This window comes from Lindgomyces ingoldianus, assembly GCF_010093535.1.
Source record: "Lindgomyces ingoldianus strain ATCC 200398 unplaced genomic scaffold BDR25scaffold_1, whole genome shotgun sequence".
In the NCBI taxonomy this organism is placed as follows: domain Eukaryota; kingdom Fungi; phylum Ascomycota; class Dothideomycetes; order Pleosporales; family Lindgomycetaceae; genus Lindgomyces; species Lindgomyces ingoldianus.
The window spans coordinates 2,377,927-2,404,191 of NW_022985162.1; the positions used below are offsets into that span (position 1 = coordinate 2,377,927).

A 26,265-nucleotide genomic window follows, 5' to 3' on the forward strand; every position below is an offset into this window, starting at 1 on the left:
GAGATTGTACGACAGTCGGATCTCTAGTCAATTGTGACGCCTGCGGATCCGCATAGCCATCGTCATTATCAAAATCGATATCAAATCCAGTCCTCAGATGATGCTTTACGAAGATCACCACATCCCCTGATAAGCTTCACCGCAAAAAGTGACTGCAGTCTAAGCTTCATCTTTCTCGCTCGCTTCCGATCTTCTCGTCTCGCACGTCTCAGATCTCAGCTTCCCAGTCATGCTTCCCCCAATTGTTGATCCTCTCCTCCAACTCCTGAGTTCCCCAAGGAGATAATGTTAACGACATTGCTCAGACGCTGCCAGCCACAGTTCTACTGCCACGCCGGCTGTCTCACCCACGGCATTCGTCCTGTCTCTGCGAATTTCGGTGGGCTCTCACCTGCTTCTCAATATTTCTCATGGCACTCCAACGCAACCACCAGTCATCATTCTCCGCGACCCCTCGCCTCCGCATCCAGTGTGCAATCACCGATCAGCGCGCTCCTGGTGTCGACAGCGAGCGAGGCTCCGGCCACTGATTCGTTCTCAAACGCCCGTCTGCCGGCATGATGCAGATGCAGCCTGTCTCGCGCCGAGCCCGACCGGCGATGCAGAGGCCTCACCGCCTGTGCCGATAGCCGGTAGCCATAGCCGGTAGCCATAGCCGGAAGCCAAAGCTGACCTCCACTGGCTCACCGATCATCCCCGTCCAAAAGCAGCCTTCACCGAAGTCTTTCCGACAAATCGAGAATTCCAGAGGATTCATCCCCTGGACCCCGGATCAGAAACTGCAGATCATCCTGATGTGATTTCGACGAGTCAGCGTTCCGCCTCTCCTCCCACAATCCAAATGGCGATTCAGAAGATGTGAGGGGCCAGGTTGCGCGCAGGGTGTAGCTTGTTTCATGCGCCTCATTTTCTTCTTTAGCAGCTGCGCGTCATGACGACCAGTCGAGTCACGCAGTCGCAAAAACGGCGGATCGAACGGGGGTGAGGTTGCAACGTGGCACTTTGCAAAAGTGATCGCAGTAGATAACCCGGGGTCGAGGCCTGAACGTGGGCCTGAACGGTGAGTACAGCACTCTCTTCAAAACGAAATAGAAGCAGATATTGAAAGACCATGGTGTGATTTTTTTTTTTGGGGGGGTTTTCGCCCTGCTGTCGGTGGAACTCGATTCGAAACTGAGGCGTTGCTTTGATCACGGACAGGTAGGACAGCGCATTCTCCGAGCAAGGAAAGTCACCGTTCGTCCGTCTCGGAGGTCTTCTTTCCCTGACCGCTGTCCTTCGAAACAACAACCCCATTCCAAACCTTCTCCGCAATTTACACACGGTTTCCATTCAATTCTTAATGGGGAATCAATCAATCAATCAAGCCACTCTCTCGCAAAAAGGGTAAATGAGGCGTGCGATTTCCACGCCGACCGTCTCCACCACGCCCCACACCGCGCCCTCGGCTTCCTCATCTGCATCCATATCCGCGACTACTGACTCCAATTCTCTGGGTTTGGGATTCTCATCGGGGGGAGCTAAGTATGAGTGACAGCTGTCCAAGGCCTCCCAAACCGCGCAGTCGGACCTTCAGTCCTTGTGGACCCCGCGACTCAACACCATGGCGTGATTGTTGCGTGACGCAATTGCGTGATGAATCATGTCTGTGGCACTGGTCGCTAGTGGGAGCTACGGGTTGCGAGCGCATTGGAGGAATGTGACGGCACAAGTAATCCCGCATTTCATTCCTCTTGAAGGGGCGTCTTTGGTACCCTGCCTCAAAGCCTCCATTCAGCACACGCACTCCGCATCTGCCGTTCACGCGCACTTCCCATGCGCCCATTCTGGATATCTTTACGCGTGCGGCGAATTTCAACGACGCCGTCACCTTGCAAACAGACTTTTTCACAGGACTGCTAAGACGGGGAATTCGGGAGCAGCCGAGTCAGACTCTTATCACTTATACCCCCCCATGAACAGATTGCTGGCGCGAGCCACCGCACAGATATAATTTGTATGGAAGACTGAAGATTTGTGTGGAAGACGCACGGATAGCGCTAGCAACCCGCTCGTGAGAAGGCCCTGTACTGCGACTTCTGACTGCGTTCGAGTCACCCGTTGTGGACATCAGTTGCAGATTTTCCACCCACGAGTCCCAAAACGGCCCCAGGCCAGTCGGAGAGACATCGGCGATTGGAAACTTCAGCTGCAGGTGCTTGGTAGAATGTCAGCACGAACGACCATGCAGGAAGAATTGCAACGAATGCGAGAGCGACATGGAAGAGGTAGGATGGATCGTCGATTTGGAGTTACATCCAGAGACTACGTTTTGGAAATGGTTCTGTTAGTTCTGCACTTTTTAGCACTATCACACCAACAGTCAATACTAGAGATATTATACCCTCTTTAACTGGACGGTCATGTCTATAGATGCGTATCTTCGTAGGCGCTTTAGAATTCAGTCTCTAGATTCTGTGTGTGCTGCTGATATTATTATGAATTGAGAGGTCAGCCGAGAATACCATTATCAATTTCCGTAGATATCATTCTGTTGCAGTACAGCTGCAGTACCGAACTCTAACTACAATACGAAACCCAGGACAAAGAGCCCCCAACGAAACGCTATTGGATGCACTCCCTTCCAGTCACATATTCTTCCTCTTTCGACCGCGTGAATCTGACCTTATCTCATCTCCAATCATCCTTCACCGTCCTTTGGGGAATAATTGAGGATAGCAGTATAGCATCAACAAGAAGTATATTTTAGAAAGAGAAAAAGAGAAGAACCATGAGCCGCAGATTTCGTTTACATACACACGGGTTCAGGAATGAGATTAATGCAAGGTGTTACTGAAGCAGAGAAATCAGCATTCAGATGCCCTTACGGATTAGTAGTAGGTGGAATGATAAGCCCAGTGCAGTAAAAACACATTGCAACAATGAGATATTATCGTATCAACAAGGACTTTGTAACTCTCGACACCAAACTATTAAAATTCTCCAACCAACCAGGACAATTCAACAGTGATGGCCAATTTCCCCGACACGGCACAAACGCCATCAAATAGTACGTAAACTAAAGTATCTCTTACATCTTTCCTGTGAAGAGCGAATCCCCGTCATTCGCATTCACCTTGCAGCTACAATCCGCCCTGTTATCCACATACGAGTTCCACGTACCTGCAACATCATTCATTTCGCAATACTCAAAGCTACCGATATTGGTCGGCGACGTAGCATAGAGGCGAGCAGTTACATTTATATTTCCCCTCCGTTTGAGTCATCTTCCTTACAAGCGCCGTCTTTGCGGTGGAGTTTGACCTCTAGCTCGCTGCTGAATGTGCGGTCGGCGTAGACTGTTGGTGATGGAAGTGGTGGCGTAGTGGAGGTAGAGGAATAGCGAGCTACATAATCAAGAGATTTTAGGCTTGATTTCGCCGTATCCAAGAAGTCAAGAGCGCGTGGAATCGCGGTAGAATGGGCAGCCTGATGACGGCTCATCTCGATATCTCGGAACTCGATGCTAGCTGAGTAGAAGCCCCATCTTGACCTTTGAATACAGAGTGCATTGCCGACTGATGTAGATATGAGGGTCTGCAAGCAAATCGCGGTCTCCACAACTTCCACATTCTCATCTCGTGGAGAGAGATATGCCTTCCCTGCGTCTGTAAGGGTGAATGTCATAGGTACCGATGACTGAGGCCTTGATGCTAGCGTCCCCGAAGGGAAACACGCTATCAGTACCATGCTCAAATCTAAAGGACAGGTATTCGCGTTTGGATCCAGGATAGTGGGTTCCGGTTCTGTATAATCACGGTTCCTTCACAATTCCTTCTGGTGTGATGGAAGGGAGAGGGGGTGACTCATCCTGTGCTCATAACCGCGATCAAAACAGGAGAAGGCTCTGTTGTAGACGGGTGAGCATTGAAGGAGAGTGGCTGTCTTTCCCTGAGATTCAGACACAGAAAGGCTGGGCGGCAATGGCGACACCGCCCTTCTGAATTCGAGCTTCAGGGTCCACTGTGGCGGCAAGCATCATTCCTTACGTGACTGGGTCCTCCCGCTTTTTACTGAGTCTTCTTCAGTTGACAAGACTCCCACTACATATTCCACCCACGATGCTTGGAGTACAACTTCTATTCAGCCATCTCCCACGAGACCCCATCACATCTTCGACTGGCAAGCCTCCAAGTACAACTTCAATTCGTAAGACTCCCGCTACACTTTACATGGGGGTCTAGCTTCAAGTTCAGCTGGCGAGGCTTCCCTTATCTCTCCAGTGGATGAAACTACCACATGCCCAGTACCCAGACAGCCACAGCTACGACCAGGGAATATTATACCTCCACGACACCTATTACGGCTCTAAACCATAGAGGGCAAATCACATTATCTAAAAACGTCGTTCGAAGCAAAACCAGACATTCGACAGCCTACCCCAGCCGCCCCCCTGCAGTTCTCGCAAGCAGATTTGCATCTATCTAACATCAATTCACCTTTGACACACCATCGGCATTAGACTCAAATAGTTATATGACGACGCAGGCTGGGGAGTTAGGTCCAACCCGTACTTCTCATTCCACAATAAAGTGTTGCTGGTACAGCGGTGAGGAAGAACTTCTGTTTCCCTTTCCCTGCATCTGTATTCACTTCCCGCCACATTAAAAATACCTGTCCCAGACACCAAAATGTCGATAGATTTCTCCTCACTCGATGTCATCCTAACTCCCACTCTCACAGCTATAGCTGTATTCACAATGACAACGACTTCTTTAAGAACACTGCTATCTATGAGAATTAACACATTCACGAAGGTATTTCCTGTAAGAGATATACTTATCGCCATATTATATCCTCCCGTAGCTGCCGTCATAAGTCTTTGTACAATAATTGGGCGCACACGCTCCGTGTATGCATATCTGCTTCGATGTGGCATTATTTTTCACACAAAGTTCGACAGCCATTTCCCAACAACTCTCCCTGTCACAAGTCAGACTTGCCTCATCTTGCGTGATTTGTCTTGCATGTAACTATTCCAACATTCGCATTCCCCGTTTTCCATATTCTAAGAATGTATATAGCTTCTCACAGTGATGATTCACAGAAGATTAAATATCCGTCAGGCCGTCCTTCACCGCTCAATTGGACAGTAAAACATCGTAGTAGTTATGTCTTATAAAATCATCGCTACCCTTAGGGTCTTGAAAAAAAAAAAACCTGTATTAAAATTACAAAATGTCGCTTTCAGGGGTCTGTTTCTTGGAGAGTTTGAACGAGATACCCTGACCCGCTTCCTCATCCTTAGTTTTGTAATATTTCTGCAAGCGGAGTCGAATGGGACATGCCCTGCGATATTCTTTAGAGGAATATACTTGGAATTGGAGAAGGATCATCTCTACGTCTTCGCGAGTTCCAAACCCTCTAGGAATATCTTTAATTCGAGGGCTACCTAGGTAATGAATGCCTACGGGCCATATATGGACCAGGTAATCGTAATTGCTGCGAATTATGACATTTCCAGATGCTACCCTGTGGTCGTCTTGTGTTCCTTTGAAACCGTCGGCCTGGGGCGACTCGAATTACAAGAACCAAAGCAAGAAGTGGAAAGATCAGCCAGCTAAGCATGATGGGCGCTGCAATTCTCGAAGAGACAATCTAAAAGTCTTGGAAAGAGCGAGGATAATGTCGATGATTGCTACTTCGGGTTGGAAGATGTCCAGAGATCGCTAATCAACGTTGTAAGCGTTGAAAGAAGCAAGTACGCTATGGGCTTGTTCAACAAAAGCGGCGATGCATAGGTAAAAAAGAAAGAAAAAGCTAGAGCTATGTTGGTAGGAAGTGGAGGGGGATGCGTATGCCCTCCCTCCATGAGTGACTAAGAGTCGAACAGGATCGAATGCGTTAGAACATAACCATTGTTCCGAAGTATACACTTTCCAGTTGTGAGTATCATTGTATGTGTCGTTCATCCCGTTCTTGGCTAGATCGGAGTACTTCTAACGTCAGATTTTAACACGGGTTGCCTTCCCAGAGGCACTTTCAGGTAGTCGAGTTTTTCATTCTTACTCCCTCTTTACGCCCACCCTCCCAATTCCTCTCAAACCCCAAGCAAACAGCAATCCCGTCGCGCAACTCAACGCAAAACAATACCAAAACGCGGCCCTAAACCCCTCCATTAATGCTAGAGGCCCCTCTTTATCCTTATACCCACTCTGCGCCGTCACACTGCTAGCAATTACCGCACTTGTAGCAAGCCCCACGCTCTTCCCAATCTGAGCGATCGTATTGAACACGCCACCAGCAAGAGCCTGAGTCCTCGCCGGAAATACGCTAGTAATGACGAGATTCGAGACTGTGAATAATGCATCCGCTCCGATGGGGTTCAAGAACATTGCTGGAAAAGCACACACCCAGTATGTCCACTGAGGCTGAATCACCGCCATGAGTAACGCTCCAAGGCATGTCATCAAGGTCCCGAACAATACTGCCCAGTCAGCGCGGACCTTGTGGGCAATCAATCCCATGACTAGATTTGCTAGGGCACCTGAGATCGGTGCAGGAAGGAAGCGGATGGAGGATTGAATGGCGGAGATCTCTTGGACGTCTTGGAAGAAGAGGCTTAAGAATGTTTCGATAGCGTTGAAAACACCCCAGGTGAGGAAGACACCAATACAGATGGAGGTAAAGATGCGGTTGCGCCAGAGAGAATTGGGGATGATGGCAGGCCTTCCAAGCTTCTCTTGTCGACCGACCCAAAAGATGAATACCGGGATAAGAATAATAGATACTATAAGCATAGCGAGGGTCGCAGGTTCGGTAATATTTGATGTACTGCCAGTAATGGATCTACAAGCAATTAGGACAACATGGCTAAAGATGCACTGGCAATAATGGCCCCAAACCAATCGATATCATGCTTCAGACGATTTAGGATATCGTGCTGTTCCGCATCGACCTTGGGCAATCCAAAGAAGCCTACTACAAAAATAATCGTGTTGATAATAGCGGCAATATGGAAGCCCCAGCGCCATCCAATGGTATCAGAAAAGACGCCACCGAGCGTAAGTCCTAGAGAAAACCCGATCGGTTGGCCCCCGCCCATCGAAGCAAAAGCAATGTTCCTACTCTTGCCTTCGGGAAAGGTAGTGGTGATGATGCTGACAGCGGACGGAAGGCAGAAAGAGATGGCAATCCCAGCAAAAGCGCGGAATACTATGAGTTGCATGCCATCTTGTGCGAGACCACAGGCAAGAGTGAACCCGGACTGAAGGACACATCCGGTGAGATACATGGGTCTGCTCCCTACTACATCTGCGACAGAGCCGAGGAGAAGAAGAGTACAACCACAGGTCAATGCGTAGATTGAAACTGGCCTAGATAGGATCAGTATTTTCAAGTAAGTTAGCCCGTCAATGGTCATACCACAGTAGCAAATTCGGTTCGAGCCGCAAATCATGTGCCATAGTTGGCAGCCCAACCGTCACCAAGCCAGCCAGCAAACTGCTAATGCCTGTAATACAAACGACGCAAAGTAGCACAATGGTGGTTGTCCCCTTTCCAGGAACATCGGCCTGTTGAGCTACCACAGCATTGGCAGGTGGGTTGATAGGCCGAGTGTCGTTCAACGGCGGAGTGTTGCTGCCCTTCAAACTGAGACTCGGGGGTTGTGTGACTGGCTCCGGGTATTGAACTAATTCAATCGACGAGCGCGACATGTTGATGATGGACAGATAGGTGTGGGCAGAATTTTGAAAGAATTAAAATATTGATGCGGAATAAAGCCGCACCACCGCCTGGCTCTTTCATAAAATGTCATGATTACCTCATACATTGTAGAGCAGTTCGGAAGTTAGTCCATGCAAGGTGCAGCAGGGACTTTCGTCAACGCCGAAGTTGTGCTCTTTCACATGATCTAAGCGAGGCGGAAGTCGACCATGCGGGTCACTCCGAAATGTAACATCATAGTCCATGATAGGTGTATTCCTTGTGTCCTCACCACTCAGTTCGGATGCGTTTTGGAGATCTAAAAGGCGGCTAAGTCGCACACGCATTTCACACCAGTTTAACCTCTTAGGAATGACAGATATATCATGCCCGCGAATTAAAACGCAGCCCCAACAGCTAGACCCCAATTCTTTTCCAAAAGGAACATAAGAGACCGAATGAAGGAATAAACGATACCCGCCACCAGATTGCCAGCACTTCAAATCTTAATTCACTGTTCTTTGAGGTCCCCGATCGAAACTTTGCTCAGGCTTTATTACCTTGTACATTTAGCCTTCAAATTAAGAGTCTAGTTAGCTAAGGCACTTTCAGCTTCACACGAGCTTCGAGGACTTACACTGAAGACCATTAAAGGCCCCAGTTGATGCAAGAACACCACAGGCAATTGAGCATTTCCATTCATCACAGAAAGTGCAGCAGCACCTGCTCCACGGCCGTTCCACGGTAGTTTTCGCCCCTGACGAAAAGAGCGTTGGCGGGAGAGGTTCCAGTTTCAAGTTCTCTGATTACCTTGACAGCGGCTTCGTTCAAATACTCAAGAGTGGGGAGCTCTCGAGTAACTAGATTGGCAAGAGTGGACAGTGGAGTTAGGAGAGTGAGGAGAGTGGCTGTATTGAAGTGCGTTCTGTCTTTGTGAGTGGCGTTGGTGAGTTGAGAGGTGATCTGAAAAGTGGAAAAGGTGCTTTATTAAAAGAAATAGTAATACTCGCAATTGTAGCGGGTGAATTGGTGCTGGATTTTAATTAACTTCATACTGTCTTTAAAAAAGGAATAAGGTATTAATTGGAGATATTCTATAGACTAGCCTCTTACACCTCCAACAAACAACCAACCGCTTACACGAGGGCCTGCTCGACTAGTAAAGGGCATGAAGGGGCCAAAAGTATAGATCAGAAAGAGAGTAGCCAATCGCCAATCTCTCATTGTCAACCACTAGACGGGATTTCGGGCTTAGATTTGTGGAATCATCTTTGCGACGAGATGGCTTTCCTCTTCTGTCTACTAAGGGGCTGCTTTGTCTGGAAATGACATGCCCCTCTTCACGGGGAGGAATAATTATCTTGTCAAGAATTGTTATGACACAGCTGAGTCGGGGCGGAACTTCCGCAAATACTACCCGTACGCATCTCAGAAGGACAATCGAATAAAAATGGCAGGATAGAAGCGACGGCGAAGTTGCTTGGCGTTCTTCTTCACCTATTTCCCCCACAATCTACTCCCAATGCTTTCAATCCCCACATAGCCTCATCACTGAGACCAAAATCAACGCTAACTAAAGCAGTCCTAGAAAGCCGGGGGTCTATTCGTCTACAGGACCCACTTCACGAGGGTGGAGTCAAGCTTCATCAAAGGGCGTGATCTAATTGCACCAGGACCAGCACGTCAGAGGCCCGTTACGTTGAATCGAGTTTGTCACTACCTACAGTGCTTACTGGCTCATTGATATCCCAAAAATTTTTCTGGCCCAATTTCTTATTTAGTCGAAACTCTTCTAAAGTTGTTATCACAGGGTGGTCCCATCAGTCCGGGGGCAGGACCTAGTATGCGGCAACTCTGTATTCCGGACAGGGTCAGCTCTTAGCTAACCAAATAGTTCTCTCCCCAAGCACTGCCTTGGTCGAACCCTTGAACCTAATAGCTTTTCTCCTTCGCCTTGATGTTTTGTTTTTGCTATACATAATAAATCTGTGCCATCAAACTTGTGGTGCGTTTTGAGCCTGCCAGGGGAAAGCCCTTCATTTGCTTTTCTGCCAGAGTTGCATTGCCAGTTGTTTTCCCGAGCATCTAACTCACATACAAGCATTTTCTGTTGGCTTCACTGTGCCTTTCCGTTCAGCAGTGTTCGATTGGCCTCTCAGACAAATATCCCTGAAGCTAACTAAGCAGCATGTCGGACTCCCTAACACCCCACCTAGCTCGGCATCTGCGAAGTCTTCTGGGGTCTCCTCCGAGGCCACTACAGCGTTTACACCTACAACGCCACCATCACCCAATCCTTGGAAGGCGTAATCTTGCCCTAAGATCTGCACGCCTGGGTCAACACCCACCAAACTCACTACTTCGACATTTACACCAGGGGATTATGTGTTCCAGAGATATGACACTTGATGATATTGGCTTTGTGAGGAATATCACGACGGCAACGGTGGGGTGGGGGATGAGGCATCAGTGGTAAAATCAGGTAAGCACGAGCTTGTATGGCTGAAATTTGGAGATTGTTAGGTGGGCTGACTGTTTGGTTTTTAGGCTATGGCGAGAGCGTGGATGGAGGAAAGTCGAACCGAGGAGTTTTAGGGGAGGCGGCAGACCGGTATTAATGAAGAGTTAGAGTTTTCGGCGAGGAAGGTTTGAGTGTGGCCTTGGCCGACCAATGGCTGTAACTCATCCCACTGGATTCGAGCGTCTCAACGCCATTGCTAGATGGAGAATTAGAGCCTCGGGGTTGTGTGCTGCGAGAATTAGTCAGAGATAGGTGTCACTAAAGGGGAAGTGAGTAACGATAGTGAACGAAGCTGAAAGGTGTCCTGGGACGCTGCTGATGTCTGCTTCGTGTAACTCTCCGCCTTACTGCGAATTCAAGGGTTGCTGATGGCTGCTGTCCGCACATTTCATGCTGTGGGCAAAGGGACAGTGGCTAACCATGAACATTCTCTCATTTCTCATTTTGTGATAGCAAAAACTCCCATTTCCCCAGCCCCATCACACCGGCATGCCCTGCGCTTTGTCTCAAAGCAGCAACCATCCGTCTATACTTCTCACTAACTATTATACCTTGCTAATACGATAACAATGTACATAGTTCCATAGTTCCAACTATCTCATGTCTGCCTGCCAAGTGCCAGTCCACAGCTCATAGTCGACCTCCTCACCCAACAAGCCTCAACCCGCTCGCCGGCGCCCCAATTTGACAGATCTCGCAGATTTTGCACACAGTGCCCTTGTACTTGCTGTGATATTTTGATCCGTCATATGGACAAGCAACGGATGGAGTACCTCCATAGATCGGAGTATACGACGCAGCGCAAATCTCGAAGTCCGCGAATTGATCGAAGTCGATTTCGATGCCATCTGATGGGTTTCTCTCCGCTGTTGTTTTCACCCTCTTAGCTTGCTCTTTGAGTTTCGCGCTGCCAGTCCTATCAATCAAGGCGTTCGCAAAGTTTAACGCGGTATTGAATTGCTTGTTCTTATTGGCGAAATTCATAGCAGCAGAGAGTGGGAGAGACTTGTGCGGGCCTTCGAGCTCTGGAATAGTGAAGTACGCCGAGAGTTCGAGAGCACGCTTCTTGGTATCAGCCGGCAGGCTAGAAATGTCGGTAGCATTTTGGACCAAGGCACGACGAGAGAGCTCAATCGACATGGCTAGTGTATATTGGGCTGCTGTGTTGATTGCCTTCTTTGCCTGTACATAGCTCGTTAACAAGTGCCAGTAATGAGAACAAGCTCACAATACTTACCTCTGAAAGTTCGGCCTGTGAAGAGACAACATTGACAATGAGGAGTTGGAACAGCTTTTTGAAAATGGCAACGCCATCCTCCAATTTGTTCTTTACCATTGCAGACTTGCCGGCCAGCAATTCGCCCGCCAAGATTGATTCGAGGTCTCGAGGTATTATTGGTAGAATCTTTCGCGAGTCTGTTTCGTTCACCGTTCTCCGCACATAGTTGACAAGAGACGGCATGTTGGGGGTTGCGGGCAGGAAGGTCTGCGTAGCTTGGTAAATCTCCTGAAAGCGTTCCTGCAGCGGGACAAAGTTCACGGCGCCGACTTGCCGGTTAAGGAGCTGCATCGCGGTTTCAAATGAGCCAGCAGCGATATGATCTGCCGCCAGAGGCGAGTTTCGAGCCCACAGATCTGCTTCACTGCTTCCTGCACCGGCATCGGCCCCCTCTACGTTAACAAAGTCATCCTCGACTTCAACGTCCCCGTCGTCACCCATGTCCCAACCACCTACGTCTTCATCCTCCTCGCCACCGAGTCCTCCTGCTACAGCGCTAGGAGCCTCGGCGTCTCCCAAGAGGTCTTCGTCTCCATAGCCATTGGCGGCTGGCTCTTCAGTACCAACCCCTTCCACCTCTCCCATCAGTGCCTTCTCAAACACCGTTGAGGAGGCGGCACGTGTAGGCCAGTTCGATTTGAAAGTGGGTACAATGGGTCTGGGTGGTGCGAGCGACTTACCAACTGATGGCATGCTGATCTGTTCCTCGGTAAGGCCACTAGCCTCCAATATTGTCTGAGCTTGCTCCTCGAGGCCTTGCGCCTTTGCCGTGGCATATGCTAGCGGGTAAAGGTCGATTTCTTGGAACATCTCGATCCGGTTTTGCACATCGCCCATATAGAGTGCATTCTGGAAACGAGCTGTCATATCACCACGATGCTCGGCAATTTTGGCCATGCGCTTGAGCTTCTCCTGGTCACCGGTGGAGAGATACAGGAAGGAAAGCTTGTCGAAGTTGCGAAGCTTCTGGTACGTCATCTCGACCACCTGGTGATTTCCATGTGCAAGAGCTTCGGTACTCAGTCGTTGCCAGAGCTTGGGGCGATCGAGTTGCTTTGCCATTTCGACAGCAACATCGAGGTTCCCACACTCAATGGCAAGCTCGAAACGAGTTTGAGGATCCTGAACAAATTGAAGCGCAATCTCCGGATAGCCTTTCTTTTGGAGGTAAGAAATGATGCTTTGGCCAACAAGACTTGACGTCTTGATGATGTTGAGCATCTCATCGTAGTTTCGTTTGATAAGGGCAAGTTTGAACCGGTACTCTGTGGGGTCAACTTGGAGGACCTTGGGTTTCGCGGCTCGGTCTAGGCAGTACACATTTCGACCCTTGACCCTGACAAGATATACCGTATGCTCGAGAGTTCGTACAATGCCATTGTCACCATTCATAAGACTGTATTTGACGTGATTCAATGTGGAACTGGTGAGGTTAGTTGAAGAAACACGACGTTCATTTAAGGGAAACTCACTAGAGAAGGACACCAGTGTCGTCCCAGGTCGCGCTCTTGATACGAATTGTCTCGTGCAATGTGCTGACTTGCTCAAGGTTCTTGGTCGCGATTGTAACGTTGTGCTTGCTTAGTAGAGCAACATGAAGCCCATCTGATGACCATACAACGTACTGTTACTGGTAAGTATTTGAAGCTGAATGGAGTTTTATTTAAACATACCTTAACCCCATTGACCGACAGCTCTGCGAGATTCTTCTTGCCCTGAATGTCGTACAAGACTACAGAGGTAGGAGTGATCAAGAGTAAATTGCCAGTTCCACCGAAGTATATATCTGTGGTGCCATGTGGAGGTTTTATTGTCTTTGTTGTGGAATTTGAGAGATCTTTGATATCAATCTGTTGGTTTGACTGACTGAAGACGGCAAAACGGTTTCGAGCGACAAAAACGGCAGAGTTCCCAGACCCCCGTTTGGTGTCTGTAGGCTCTACGGCTCCTGATGCATCTCGAGGAAGGCTGATCAGCTCGTATGTACCCCCATCAGCGGGTGAAGTAACCAAAATAGATCGCTCCGCTGGGTTGTACGACAAAGTCCTTGGGGGCACCCAAGCACTCCCAAGCTTCTTCAAAGATAACATAGAGGGCGATTCAATGTTTTTCTGGAAATCATAGGAGCGGACATGCTTTTCCTTTGTGATGTAGAAGAGCTGGTTTTGGTACACAGCAGATGCTGGGCGTTCGCGTTCGAGTTTAAAAACCATTACACCGTTATCGTGCCCAGCAGCGAAGAGGTTGATTTCAGGGTGAGCAGCAATCACCCAGAACCGGTCGTTTTCTCGCTTAAAGGATTGGACTGATGTTCGCCGATTGAGGTCCCAGACCCGGATCGTTTTGTCTTCGCCTACTGATAATATGAGGTCCTGGTGCGGGTGGAAAAGACAGGCAGAAGCGTTTTGGAAATGGCCTCGACACGTATCCACTTCCCAAGCCTTAGTTTCTGACATCCTCCAAAGTTTCACCAAGCGATCATCTCCAGCGGAAACAATCAGGGGAAGTGTTGGGTGGAACGCGACCCAATTGACGCCTCGATCATGACCCTCGAGCACGAATTTGACGACAGCGTCGGTGTTTCCAAACATGTCTGCTTGATTGGCATTTGTCCGTGCCATTTGATCTTCAAATGACATGGCTGTGGGCGCAGAATGCTTCTTTCTCAACCCGGAAATATCCCAAACGCGGACCGACTGATCGAGCGAGGCAGAAACAATGAGGTCCTCCTTGGGGTGAAACTGTGCGCACATGGTATAGTGGTTATGGCCGGTCATGGTGCAAACTTAGATTGGTCAGAAGGGTTTGGTTAGGCGCGGCCATGAACTTACTGAGTGATCCTGTTTCTAATTAGCGGACTCACTTAATCAAAAGGGATAAAGTACTTACGATTCTGCCAATTCCATATACGGATAGTCTCTGTAGAAGAAAACCAAATCAGCGCAGTTCACCACCTCTTCGTCCGGTACACTGCTTACGGTCGTCTGAACTACTCAATATCCAGGGCAGCTCATGGTGGAAAAAGACGGTGCGGACATAGTCTAGATGTCCGTTCAAGGTAAACAGACAGCGCCGCGTCTGATATGACCATACTTTAATCTACAATTCTTAGCACTGCTCGCCCCTGGCCAGTCTGGTGGGGGTTGCCACCCAGCTGCCAGTCAGCGTGGGAGCGTTTCCACAGTAGAACCTGGGGATAATTAAGACCTTGGACCAACACATACCTTATAGTCATCTCCACCAGATACGAATCTGCCATTGGTCTTAGTAACAGCTCCAGTAATTTCCTCTTGCGGGAATCCTTCAAGTTGGGTTGCTCACAATGGCTGGGTCTTATGGAAGTCTATGCCGCGAACTGGCCCATCGTGTTCTTCAAACCGGTCTATCAGAGTGCCCATGCGGTAATCCCACAATTGGATAGTGGACGAGTGTAGTGAAACGAGGATCCATGGTCTGATGGGCGGTCAGCGGGGGGAGGCGAGTGTGCGGACTGCGCGGAGGTACCTCTTAGGGTGGAATGCGATGCCCTTCGCCCTCGAGGACTTGGACTCGAACTGTAGGCGGTCAACACGTTACTTGAGCAAATATTGGCAGAGAGCTGCATGCCTTGGTCAACATGGATGGAGTCGACATGGTGGAGGTTCGGGGGAAGCCGCAGCTTCGGTCACGCCTAGGACAGCCTCAATCGGCGGACGCGACTGCGGCAACAAGCTTAGAGAGATTAAGAAAGTAAAAGAGGTGCAGTGTGGTGGCAGGTAAGGGCTTAGGCTGCTGTGCTCTCCCCTCGACCTCTGTATTCGCCAAATGTTCAATGTGTCTGTTCGATATTGCGCCTTACTATCTACGGCTAGTGCGCAATCCTCGCCAAGACCCCTCCAAGCACGTGATATCGAATTCCCTCCTGAGGCCTGAGATTTGCAAACTGGACACATCCGTTTCCCGCAAACTGGCCCCAGGTTTCAGCATCACTACCTCCGTCAGAGCCTCACCTCGACTCCGACACCGCACTCAAATTTGCCCCCGTCCGTACTTAGTAGTCCTTCGCTCGGCTTCCCTGGTCTGGCACGCTGCAGCCCCGCACCGCCTCACCAATCCCCTCCTCGCCAGCTGTCCATCCCTCTGCCAGCACTTCCCTCCCTAACCGACGATCTGTAATATTAGGGTGTCCGGTCATTGGGCTGCTGGCCGCGATCACGACGCAAGGTGAGATTGCTCGAGTCTGCACTGCGCGCTGGCAGCCAGCCCGCCGCTAATTGTCGGCGGCCACATATCATGGCAGCTATCGGAGTCATGGCAAGGAAGAACCTCTGCAAATTGACCCGCACCATTACCGCCAACTCAGTACTGAAACGCAGGTGAATATCTGCTCAAGTCCCGCTTGAATCCTTGCCGCAAGGGATCGTGAGCACCACAGGCCCGCCTCTTTTCTTCCCATCTCTTCTCGCCCATCCTCATTCGGTCCACCTTGCACACTCTGAATCCGAATTGACCAGCACTCTGTGGCTAATTTGGTCTCGTTGACCTAAAATTCCTGCAATTCCTGCATTGCTGCCTATAGGACATTGTATTCCTCCCGCACGATAAGCCAAGGCATTGCAGGGTCTCTCTTGTAAAAGCCTCCGCCTATCCGTCTTGCATTCGTCCCCCAGACACCACCGTCATACACTTCCGAATCACTTCTAAAAAAATGATACTGTCCGCGAAGCTCTTCCCTCACAAGCCCAGATCAGAACTCGACCGTTGGAACCTGATACCCTGATTACCAGAAAGCATAAAAAATCATCTTGGACAGAGTACGTACCTTCAACGTGCATACCCAGCCTTACGGTCCGCCTACCGGTGAAGGCCACCACACCACCATGGCGACACACGATAAACTACCCTCCTACTTCCCCAACGGCCAGCCTACATCGCCGCCGATGACACCTGGCACGCGCTCGCACTCACGCTTCCCCCCTCAAACTAGCCACACCTCTCCAATTTACAAGCGCATGGGCCTTTCGATGCTCGCTCAATCTCCTCCGCTCGAGTTCATTGAGCCAATAGGGCAAGGCCCTCAATTCCACTTCACACGTCCACAGTCAGGAGATCAGTCATCCCGCCCATCGAGCGCTTCTGGTCAAGCCTGCGCTACAACCCCTCAAGATTCCGAGTATGAGGATGAATCTGACGAAGAAAGTACCAAGGAAATAGAGAGGCCTGCTCGCAGGGTCGAGAAAGCCGAATTTGTACTCGAGGAATTGGATAGCGATCCAGGCTACGATAGCGACATAGAGATAGTGCGACCAGATCATTTCGAAGATGCAATAAGCGACATCAGTGCGGATAAACAGGAACAGAATGGAATCATCGACCAATTCAAGGGATTGCGGTGTGCCGGAGGGTCATCTGATGAAGAAGAGCGGCAGCGGATCTATCGGAGAAAAAAGAAAAGGTGGAGTGCCGGAATATTCAAGCGAAGCCACAGTCAGAGCGTTGAAGGGGACAGCAGTTACTCTGATAACGATCCGTTGGATGATGTGGATGCAAGCGCTCGTCGGCTCCGGCGACGAGTGAGAGGGCCTGGCGACAGATCATCTTTGATATTCGAAGACAAAGGCTTCCCGAATTCTAATAATATCGTGGAAGTCGAAGAACCCGAAGATGTAGCACACTCGAAAGGCCCCCCGTCCATTCCTTCTGATGATGGGTTTACCTTAGATGAGCTGCCGTTTTGGGTGGTGGAGGACCCGATGGATGTCGAGTTTGACTCTTCCTAACCGATTTTTCTGTGTTGCCCATAGATTGAATCTCAGATATCTTTCTCCTTATTCTTTGGCAAGCGGGCATTATTGTATTTATTAGACGGTTTCGACCTGGTGTTTTTTCTTTCTAAACCCAACCATTTTTACATTCTGGTTCCTAAGCGCTGAGGTGTCTACGAAAGCGCCACAAGCATCTCATTTCAAATCTCCGCGCCGCAAGTGCCACGTCTGCATGCTGGAAGATTTTTCAAAGTTCCTAGGCCTATTTATGGCAGTGCTGACTCGCCTCGTGGCCAAGCTTTGGGGAGTTTGGCACCTCCCGCTGAGTAAACGCCAAAAAGCCAATAAGCCACCATCAACACCCATCAGGTGGCCATCGGAAAAGTTCCGTACCGGCAACAGCGCCTTTCTTATCGACAAGTTGTCGTCACCGGGCTCACTGTTAAGGAGACTTTCTCTGATCTTGCAACAAAAATAGGGTTCCATAACTAGGCCTTCCACAGCCTTCGTCGCAGGTGCGGAGCCGACACAAAGGTCCCTATGTCGTATTGCTGCGTTTTCGACATCTTTGTTGTCCATGATAACTTCTTGGTCATTACCAAGCCCTCAACGAGTTGACAAACCCCTCCCAAGACGTCTATCGATCTGTGATGGTCTAGGCATGCTCTGCGCCCCCGGCGCCAAGCCCCAGCGTCCGAGTGCCAGTCTGACGGGAAGAAACAAGTTTCGACATCCATCCAATCGTATTTTCAGCGCTGCATTCTCAAAGCTGCCAAAGAAATAAGCTTATTCTTAGTTAGCTGAGGCACAGTTCCTCGGGTTGAAACACATCCGCCCAGAAACGTTCGGCCAGTGATGTATATAGATACCTCAATGTCACCATAATTTTTCTCTCATCTCCTTACCTACAATCAATAAAACCACACTCGAAGATTTTCCTATCTTTTCCTTTTTTTTCCCCTTTCCTTACTTTCTTCATTTCCTTGCTGTTGTCGCACTCTCGCTTCGAAAATCAGTAATAATGTCTGCTATAATCACGAAAGTTCTCATTGGCGCCCTTGCTACTGTCGGTGCTGTCCAAGCCCTTCCCAACCAGCAGTATGTTCCATCTGGTTTTTCTACTGTTGTTGCTGCATCAGCAACTGCTTCTGCCACCACTCCACCCGCCCCGGTGCAGACCCAAGACAACACGGCTTTGTTCAAGGACCTTTTCACTGCTCCTACAGCCATCAAGCGCTTCCAGCGACTTCTTACTACTGCTGGAGAGAAGCTCCTCTCCCCCGAGGAGCTCAAGAAGCTCATAGTCTTCGACTTCAACGGCGCCACACCTGCCCCGGGAGCCAAAGGCGGAGCCGCCAAGGCTGCCAACATCGAGACCTTTCCTATCCTCACTGACCTTGGTATTTCTACTACTATGGGTTTCCTCGACGCCTGTGGTATTAACACACCCCACATCCACCCACGCGCAACCGAATTCCTCACCGTTGTGGAGGGTCAAATCGACTTCGGTTACATTCTCGAAAATGGCCTTGTCAAGGCTCCTAACAGCGCCGAAGTCTCCGGTCACCTTGACAAGTTCCAGGGCACTGTCTTCCCCATGGGCAGTATCCATTACCAAATCAATCCCGATTGCAAGCCCGCCACTTTCGTCGCGACTCTCAACTCCGAGGACCCAGGTACTTCCCAGGTCGCACAGAATTTCTTCGGCCTGAACGCAAACGTCGTCAATGCTACACTTGGGTTTCCTTCAAGCCTTGCCGGAAAGGACATCGCCAGTTTCAGGAACACCATTCCTGCAAACTTGGCTAAGGATATTGAAAACTGTCTGAAGAAGTGCCCGCAGCAGTAAGCGGTAGATAAGAGCATTGGGTAGGGGTACGGGTTGGGTCGGATTGGCATCCTTTGGCACAGCGCGGCGTTTTGTGACTTTCGTGATTAATAACTGATCTTGCTTGGCGACTAGGTTTTTGGTTCTTTTTGCATAGCGATGGGGCTTCTAATTTTCTTTCTAAGAAGCCTTCTTTGATTTAGTTTTATTCTGTAAACATTCTTCTCGACTGTCGCTACTAAATCAAGACTTTGACCACATCGGCCTGCTTGCTTCATGATATTTGAAAGTGAGAGATATTACAATAAGGCTTGCCTGAGTTTAAGTTTGTCTCAGCTGGCTAAAACCCGAGATACAGAAGTGTGGAGGGCTAAGCTTGGTCTTGCGGCTGTGTGCAGGCGAGACATTGCTCGGAGCATTCTCATTGGCTAGTCATGAATGGGGTTAGCGTAGTTAAGGTTGGGGTTGAGGCGGAGTCGGATTTGCTTTTGATCTTCAACATCGCTCATTCACAAAATCGCTTGTTGGAGGCCATCTCCCAGACGACCATGGACTAGTTGCCTTCGGAAGGCGAATTTCGAAGACTGTTTACTAGTATTAGCTTTGTCAGGCGTCCAGATTCTGCCTGCTTCACCATTGTTACTAGGCATCCAACTTTATCGTATCTGTCTTCTATCCTGTTCCAAGATATTTGTACGTAGTGTTTCTAGCTCGCCCTCCATTACATGTTTTAACCATTATTCAAGAACCCTCTTTTGTGCCATGGGTTCATTCTCCTCCAGGATTCTTCCAAAGTGGACTCTAAACAAACCCAGTGGGGATTCTAATCGGCCACATCCGAATGAAGACGTCACGCTTCGTAATGCACACGAAAGCCACCTCCATCAATTGCCTGCGGAGCTCATCTTTATGATCGACAGCTACCTGCGGGACATTTCCAGACATGGTCCAAATGTCTCCAAAATGGCATTACGAGCAACTTGCCGACGTTTTCACACCATCTTACCAGCTGGACCACATCCGAACGCACCTTGGGGCGAATTGGATCGTCGATCTTACTCGCAATTAATCAGCCTCGCCAGGTTCCGAGACCTTTGCGAGCGGGAAAGAGGTGGGCTCTTAAACCCTAACCATCTTGTGTGTTGTATATGTCGGAGGAGTCGCGAAAGTTGGTGTTTCACCCCAGTGGAGCAGAAGAAGGACCCCGAACAAAGGACCTGCATTGGCGCCCAGGGAGTTCTGGAAATATGTCCACATCTCCGACTCACCTACATGGGATTTAGACTCGGACCAATCGAGATTTCCTGCAACCGAAAGCATTACTCCATCGAAGGATTCGAAGGCACGGTTAAAGTGTCTCAGATTGGAGAGATACCCAACAGGGAGATCAAAGTGGAAGTCGAACTTATTCTTCTCGAAATCTACAAAGGCCAGGAACTCACTCGCGAGAAGGTCCTGGATGCTGTCAAAAAGTCGAATTGGAAAATATGCCCGCATATGCATACCTACGGTGCTGAAATCTGGCTCTCCCTGTTCGCGGAATATCTTCAGGGCCATGGGAAACTCTTCTCTGGCAAAAAACTCTGCTCGGTTCGCTGTGGTTTTGGAAGGTGGTGCTGGGAGAACGGTAGACTATGGCCTTTGCATAAGTGTGGGGTCTTAGACTGTGATACTAGGGTTGTCCTGTTTAAAGATAGGAGAAAGAGCAGGAAAAATGTGAATAGAGAGTTTTTGGTGATGAGGATAGACAGGTATTTGGGAAAGATGGAAAGTGCGGATGATAGGAGGTGGATGTCGCAAATTGAGGAAGCGAGTAAATTGGATGAGGATAGGTTTAGGGATAGTATGAGACACTGACTCAGAGTGGGAGCGGCCATGCGGCAAGGGCATCGATTGTAAATCTTCCGCCTCCAATACTTGGAGTTTTGATGTTTGGCATTCACCCTCGGCTGATAGTGCCTTGGCCAAGGCCTAGCTGCCTGTGCCACACAATGTGGCTGGTGCGGGGGCAAGGGTCCCTGCCAAGCGATGGGAGATATTTGGACAACTCCGCATTCAACTTTGCTGAGCCGCTTGTTAGAAACCCTCTTTTGCGTGTTATTCCATCTTGAGATCCCTTTTCATGTCCAGGTTTCAGTCTTGTTCATAAATTCCAGCCAAGCGCCGTGCCTGTGTTTGAAAAGCGCCCCATTCGCCCCAAGCGGAATGCAATACGTTGCAACTTCGGCGATATCAGAGCTGACCACCGCGGCCTGCAATTAAGTTCCTTCCTTCAAACCTCGCCGGAGGGTTCATTGCACTTCACCGGAGCTTCACAAAAAGCCTTACACTATGCGGGCGTTTGGGCTGCCGCTGAGCTTGAGAAGCCTGTTGGTGCTCAGCGCTTTTGGATCGCTTCGTGCATTCGCTAGTCCGAGCATCAATGTTGCTCTACGAGCTTCTTTCAATTCGGCACCGTATTTGATTGAGCTTTTGTAAGCGTCACCTGAGTTGAGGATGTCAGCATGTCTAATTACTACTTAGAGAGACGGCTGCGGAAGAGAACTCCACCGCATACTTCCCTATCCTTGACCGCATAGCAGAAGGCTACTTTAGCAAAGTCACGACCGATCAGGAGCTCTATACGTCGTTCGTGGATCTCCTCCAGACGGATGGTCACATCACAGATCCCGCGACCCTCTCCTCCTTCCGATTCGCGCTCTCCGTCCGCTCCGCCGCTCCGCGAATAGAAGCACATTACCAGTTCTACAATACTTCGGTAGAACCTTCGCTACAAGCAGCACAAGGGGAAGAATGCAGAGTATGGGTAGCTTTCGAGGGGAAACAATATTGTTCCCCGGAGTTGAAGGAGAGCCACGGCGACATTCGGGCAGCCCTTTCAAGTGAAGGCCGGGATAGAGGCGCTGAACTGCCGTTTGACCGAGTCCTTGGAGCGAATTCAGATGCCATACCGTCGATTCTCTACGCCGACATCACCTCGCCTACGTTTGCGCATTTCCATAAACTTCTTAGCAAGACCGCAAGGGAGGGGGAAACAACATACCGCGTTCGACACAAGCCATCCTTGAGCAGGTTAAGCTCTCCACTAATTGTCAATGGGTATGGCGTTGAGCTGCAGTTAAAGCGGACAGACTACATAGTCATTGATGACAGACCGGCGAAAGAAGGAGGCAATGCCGCTACACAAAAGCCCCTCGACACGGAACTACATGGTGATGAAGAGGTTGCGGATTTAAAACCACTTTCTGCATCCGAAGTCTCTAATCTCGGACTGAATGCCGCTAGTTTTGTGATGAAGAGCGAGAATCCCCTCGACACCCTCCTTAAGCTTGTTCAAGATTTCCCAAAGCACTCCTCTGCGATCGTTAATCACAACGCTTCCGATGAGTTTGTGAAGGAGCACACTGCGAACCGCGATCAATTGCTTCCCTCGGGGTACAACATCCTGTGGATAAACGGTGTACAGATTCCAAACAGGGATATCAATCCTTTTTCGCTTCTTGAGCACCTACGTCGAGAGCGCAACCTGATTAATGGAATTCGGAGCCAAGGTCTCTCCGGACCAGAGACTATTGATCTATTGTCAAACTCTGCTATCACAGATACTCAATCTGAGGATGAACCACAACGATATGACTTCAGAGATGAGGTTGAAGGCGGCCATGTCATTATTTGGATGAACGACCTTGAGAAAGATAAGAGATACGAAGACTGGCCTTCAGCCGTCACTGCACTCCTCCAACGAACGTATCCCGGTCAGCTGCCTTCTGTGCGTCGCGATATCCATAATGCTATCCTCCCAGTCGACTTCACATCTAATGACGAGGTTTTCACGGTCGTTGAGACCATTCAGGGTATGGTCAAACGTGGAATCCCGATTCGGTGGGGTCTGGTTCCCAAGGCAAAGACTGCAGCTTCTGAAGAACAAGCTAAAATTGTTTACCATCTGCTCGATACTTATGGACTCTCCGCCGTGATGAATTACCTTGCGGCGTCCAGAGATGCTAAGAAACTATCCGCGCCCGACAAAGCTGTCTTCGATGCAATTATAAAGAGCGCCAAGCTTCGCAAGGATCATGAGGTCCTGGAGTACGCGGAGGTTCTCACATCCGAAGAAGGCCAGCAGCGACTGACAGGGTCGAAGAAATATCTTGCACGACTGGCGGCGGATGGGGCTAATTCTCCAATGTTTGTCAATGGCGTACCCATTGTGCAGAACGATGAGTGGCTGCAGATGATGAGCCAGCGTATTAGCATGGACCTTCGTTCAATTCAAAAAGGCGTGTTTGAGCAAATCTTCCAGGAGGATAGCTGGCTTCCTCAGTACTTCCTGTTCCAGGCTGCGCCTAAACGTAACCCCTTGATTATTCCAGAAAACGAGAAGAATATTATCCTCGTCGACATGGCAGAGTTCCAAGCGAAGCATGGAGATATTTTTAAACAAATGCCTCAAGTCAAGGCTGGGGAAGGGTCAGCCAAAGGGGAATGGGCTCATCTGACAGTCGTTGGAGACTTTGACTCTCCGTCTGGAGTCGCTCTTCTCTCATCTGCGGCGCAATACCGCAAAGATCATGCCAATGTTGAACTCGTCTTAATTCACAACCCGAAAGCTGATGCGGAGGAATCAAATGCATCGGAGGACCTTCTAGAAGCGTGGCAGAAATCCGGCCAACAATTGTCCATCGAATTGCTGTTAGCCATTCTTGCTCAAGAACCTACCTTCTCACCGATACGAGGCAACTCGACAATTTTCTGGAAGTCGGCGGCACCAATTATGGAAGCGTTTGGATTGCAACCGGGTCAAGGCGCCGTTCTAATTAACGGGAGATATGTTGGTCCTATTCCTTTGGAGACGGCGTTTGCAAAGGACGACATTGAAACATTATTGTCTTATGAATCGAAGAAGCGAATTGAGCCACTTGCCAAGGCACTGCAGGCCCTCGAGCTTACGGACAAGATTTCTTCGCCCTTTGATATGGCTAAGATATCTTCTCTTGTCTCCCTATCAACAGTTTCTGACATACCAGAGGGTATGTTTGAATCGGCATCGACTCTAAGGATGAACGTGTTCACTAGGTGGAATGACACACATACTGCGATCATCAAAGGAGATAATTCCACTGCCACCTTTCAGATTGTGGTTTCTGTTGATCCAGCTACTGAACTAGCTCAGAAATGGGTTCCCATTCTCAAATCACTTTCCGAGATGGATGGTGTGTACCTCAAACTTTTCTTAAATCCGAAGCAAAACCTTCAAGAGCTTCCGGTGAAGCGCTTTTATAGATACCTATTGGACTCAAAGCCTAAATTCAACGAAGACGGAGGTGTAGATGATTTGGAAGCCCACTTCTCCGGTATTCCAAAGGAAGCCCTGTTGAATCTGGGTATGGATGTGCCGCCTTCTTGGCTTGTCGCACCAGAAGACTCTATCCACGACCTTGATAACATTAAGCTTAGCTCCCTCAGTAACGGAGTTAATATTGACGCCATCTATGGGCTCGAAAGCATCCTCATCGAAGGCCATTCCCGAGATATCACTAATTCTGGACAACCTCCAAGGGGCGCTGAGCTGGTGTTGTCCACCGAGAAGAACCCACACTTTGCGGACACCATCATTATGGCCAACCTTGGCTATTTTCAATTTAAGGCCAATCCTGGGTTTTTCAAAATCCAGCTAAAGAGTGGCCGTAGCCAAGAAATCTTTAACATCGACAGCGCAGGACCAAAAGGCTGGGCACCACAACCCGGCGATGAAACGAGCGAAATCGTTCTGATGAGCTTCCAGGGAACCACGCTCTTCCCACGCCTTTCACGAAAGCCTGGCCAAGAAGCTGCCGACGTTCTGAGCAGTGACGACAGCCTAGCTTCCGAACTCGTTGAAAAGGGTACGCGGAGGGTCAACAAATGGCTCGACAAGATTGGCCTTTCGTCACTCAAACCCGAAAACGTTCTCGCAAAAGGTGCCAATATCCTCGCCAAGACCGGACTTGCTACTAACTCCAAAACAGGTGGAAGTGGCGTCCAAGCTGATATTAATATCTTTTCTGTCGCTTCGGGACATCTCTACGAACGTATGCTGAATATTATGATGCTGTCCGTTATGAAGCATACCAACCATACGGTGAAGTTCTGGTTCATTGAGCAGTTCTTGTCGCCGAGCTTCAAATCCTTCGTTCCAAGCATGGCGAAAGAATATGGCTTTGATTACGAGATGGTGACGTATAAATGGCCGCATTGGCTACGAGGCCAGACCGAGAAGCAGAGAGAAATTTGGGGCTACAAGATTCTATTCCTCGACGTCCTTTTCCCACTCGACCTCGACAAGGTCATCTTCGTTGACGCCGACCAAATCGTGCGTACCGACATGTACGAACTCGTTACGCACGACCTCAAAGGCGCACCCTATGGTTTTACACCGATGTGCGACTCTCGCGCCGAAATGGAAGGCTTCCGCTTCTGGAAACAAGGCTATTGGAAGAACTTCCTCCGTGGCCTGCCCTACCACATATCCGCACTCTACGTCGTTGATCTCAAACGTTTCAGGCAGATCGCTGCCGGCGACAGACTCCGCCAACAGTACCACTCACTTTCGGCAGATCCAGCCAGTTTGAGTAATCTGGATCAGGATCTGCCGAATAATATGCAGTTCAATCTTCCGATTCATAGTCTGCCTCAGGAGTGGCTGTGGTGCGAGACTTGGTGTTCGGATGAGAGTCTTAAGGATGCGAAGACGATTGATCTATGTAATAATCCGCAGACGAAGGAACCAAAGTTGGATAGGGCGAGGAGGCAGGTACCGGAGTGGACGACGTATGATGATGAGATTGCGGCGTTGGCGAAGCGGACGAAGGAGGGGGTGAGAAATGGAGGTGATGAGGGTGGGAATGAGTCGATGATGGAGAAAGAAGATAAGGGGAAGAAGGATGCAAGGAGGATTAGAGACGAGTTATAGATTGGTTGGAGGGATGGCGTATTTGGTGTGACTTTTTGGATAGTGGGGAAAGGTTGGAGGGGTTGTATAGACGTATAGTTATAGTTACGTGGCCTATAAATGAAGACCTAAGTTTTCTACTAGGTCCTCCATCACCCGGGTGGACTAAACAAGACCCATTCCCATCATAGATCTCCGAAGACTCCAAGCTGAAATATTTTCAAGCATACATCACAACCTCGAACAGGCAAACGAGCAGGCAAAACTAACTAGTTA

The 26,265-nt window shown here is 49.4% G+C and overlaps 9 protein-coding genes across 9 annotated transcripts; 5 read left to right on the plus strand and 4 right to left on the minus strand.

Annotated features, from left to right (window-relative positions):
- Nucleotides 1–159: 159 nt before the first annotated feature.
- Nucleotides 160–1,332, minus strand: BDR25DRAFT_348405 (uncharacterized protein; the record flags this gene model as incomplete). Its single annotated transcript, XM_033694406.1, has 8 exons — nt 160–232; nt 264–300; nt 352–453; nt 482–577; nt 615–682; nt 718–922; nt 952–1,041; nt 1,074–1,332. 8 exons carry the CDS (start codon nt 1,330–1,332, stop codon nt 160–162), a joined length of 930 nt encoding a protein of 309 aa, XP_033554962.1.
- A 58-nt stretch (nt 1,333–1,390) lies between these two features.
- Nucleotides 1,391–3,219, plus strand: BDR25DRAFT_348406 (uncharacterized protein; the record flags this gene model as incomplete). Its single annotated transcript, XM_033694407.1, has 13 exons — nt 1,391–1,496; nt 1,538–1,619; nt 1,666–1,711; nt 1,740–1,926; nt 1,963–2,053; nt 2,094–2,201; nt 2,231–2,325; nt 2,413–2,456; nt 2,488–2,532; nt 2,582–2,720; nt 2,782–2,897; nt 2,946–3,049; nt 3,123–3,219. The coding sequence occupies 13 exons, from the start codon at nt 1,391–1,393 to the stop codon at nt 3,217–3,219; spliced, it is 1,260 nt and encodes a 419-aa protein (XP_033554963.1).
- A 2,825-nt stretch (nt 3,220–6,044) lies between these two features.
- On the minus strand, nt 6,045–7,697 carry BDR25DRAFT_338782 (MFS general substrate transporter; the record flags this gene model as incomplete). Its single annotated transcript, XM_033693302.1, has 3 exons — nt 6,045–6,769; nt 6,865–7,355; nt 7,405–7,697. The coding sequence occupies 3 exons, from the start codon at nt 7,695–7,697 to the stop codon at nt 6,045–6,047; spliced, it is 1,509 nt and encodes a 502-aa protein (XP_033554964.1).
- A 565-nt stretch (nt 7,698–8,262) lies between these two features.
- Nucleotides 8,263–8,910, minus strand: BDR25DRAFT_308936 (uncharacterized protein; the record flags this gene model as incomplete). The annotated part of the gene is made up of 4 exons (XM_033691040.1): nt 8,263–8,283; nt 8,324–8,443; nt 8,497–8,649; nt 8,827–8,910. 4 exons carry the CDS (start codon nt 8,908–8,910, stop codon nt 8,263–8,265), a joined length of 378 nt encoding a protein of 125 aa, XP_033554965.1.
- A 1,728-nt stretch (nt 8,911–10,638) lies between these two features.
- On the minus strand, nt 10,639–15,264 carry BDR25DRAFT_250716 (Coatomer, alpha subunit). Its single transcript, XM_033686086.1, has 11 exons — nt 15,093–15,264; nt 14,991–15,040; nt 14,808–14,939; nt 14,711–14,738; nt 14,465–14,585; nt 14,376–14,405; nt 14,318–14,326; nt 13,160–14,271; nt 12,959–13,110; nt 11,445–12,909; nt 10,639–11,389 (listed from the first exon to the last, which is right to left on the minus strand). The coding sequence occupies exons 1-11, from the start codon at nt 15,117–15,119 to the stop codon at nt 10,853–10,855; spliced, it is 3,663 nt and encodes a 1,220-aa protein (XP_033554966.1). The 5' UTR covers nt 15,120–15,264; the 3' UTR covers nt 10,639–10,852.
- Nucleotides 15,265–15,993: 729 nt separating this feature from the next.
- BDR25DRAFT_8292 (uncharacterized protein) lies at nt 15,994–17,452 on the plus strand. The gene has a single exon (XM_033699118.1). The coding sequence runs from the start codon at nt 16,346–16,348 to the stop codon at nt 17,243–17,245; it is 900 nt and encodes a 299-aa protein (XP_033554967.1). The 5' UTR covers nt 15,994–16,345; the 3' UTR covers nt 17,246–17,452.
- Nucleotides 17,453–17,975: 523 nt separating this feature from the next.
- BDR25DRAFT_299831 (RmlC-like cupin) lies at nt 17,976–19,321 on the plus strand. Its single transcript, XM_033689239.1, has one exon. The coding sequence runs from the start codon at nt 18,252–18,254 to the stop codon at nt 19,077–19,079; it is 828 nt and encodes a 275-aa protein (XP_033554968.1). The 5' UTR covers nt 17,976–18,251; the 3' UTR covers nt 19,080–19,321.
- A 249-nt stretch (nt 19,322–19,570) lies between these two features.
- Nucleotides 19,571–21,061, plus strand: BDR25DRAFT_338786 (uncharacterized protein). Its single transcript, XM_033693303.1, has 2 exons — nt 19,571–19,751; nt 19,805–21,061. The coding sequence occupies exon 2, from the start codon at nt 19,821–19,823 to the stop codon at nt 20,913–20,915; it is 1,095 nt and encodes a 364-aa protein (XP_033554969.1). The 5' UTR covers nt 19,571–19,751; nt 19,805–19,820; the 3' UTR covers nt 20,916–21,061.
- Nucleotides 21,062–21,143: 82 nt separating this feature from the next.
- Nucleotides 21,144–26,143, plus strand: BDR25DRAFT_275892 (UDP-glucose:glyco protein glucosyltransferas-like protein). Its single transcript, XM_033687517.1, has 3 exons — nt 21,144–21,532; nt 21,582–25,018; nt 25,067–26,143. The coding sequence occupies exons 1-3, from the start codon at nt 21,390–21,392 to the stop codon at nt 26,008–26,010; spliced, it is 4,524 nt and encodes a 1,507-aa protein (XP_033554970.1). The 5' UTR covers nt 21,144–21,389; the 3' UTR covers nt 26,011–26,143.
- Nucleotides 26,144–26,265: the final 122 nt, after the last annotated feature.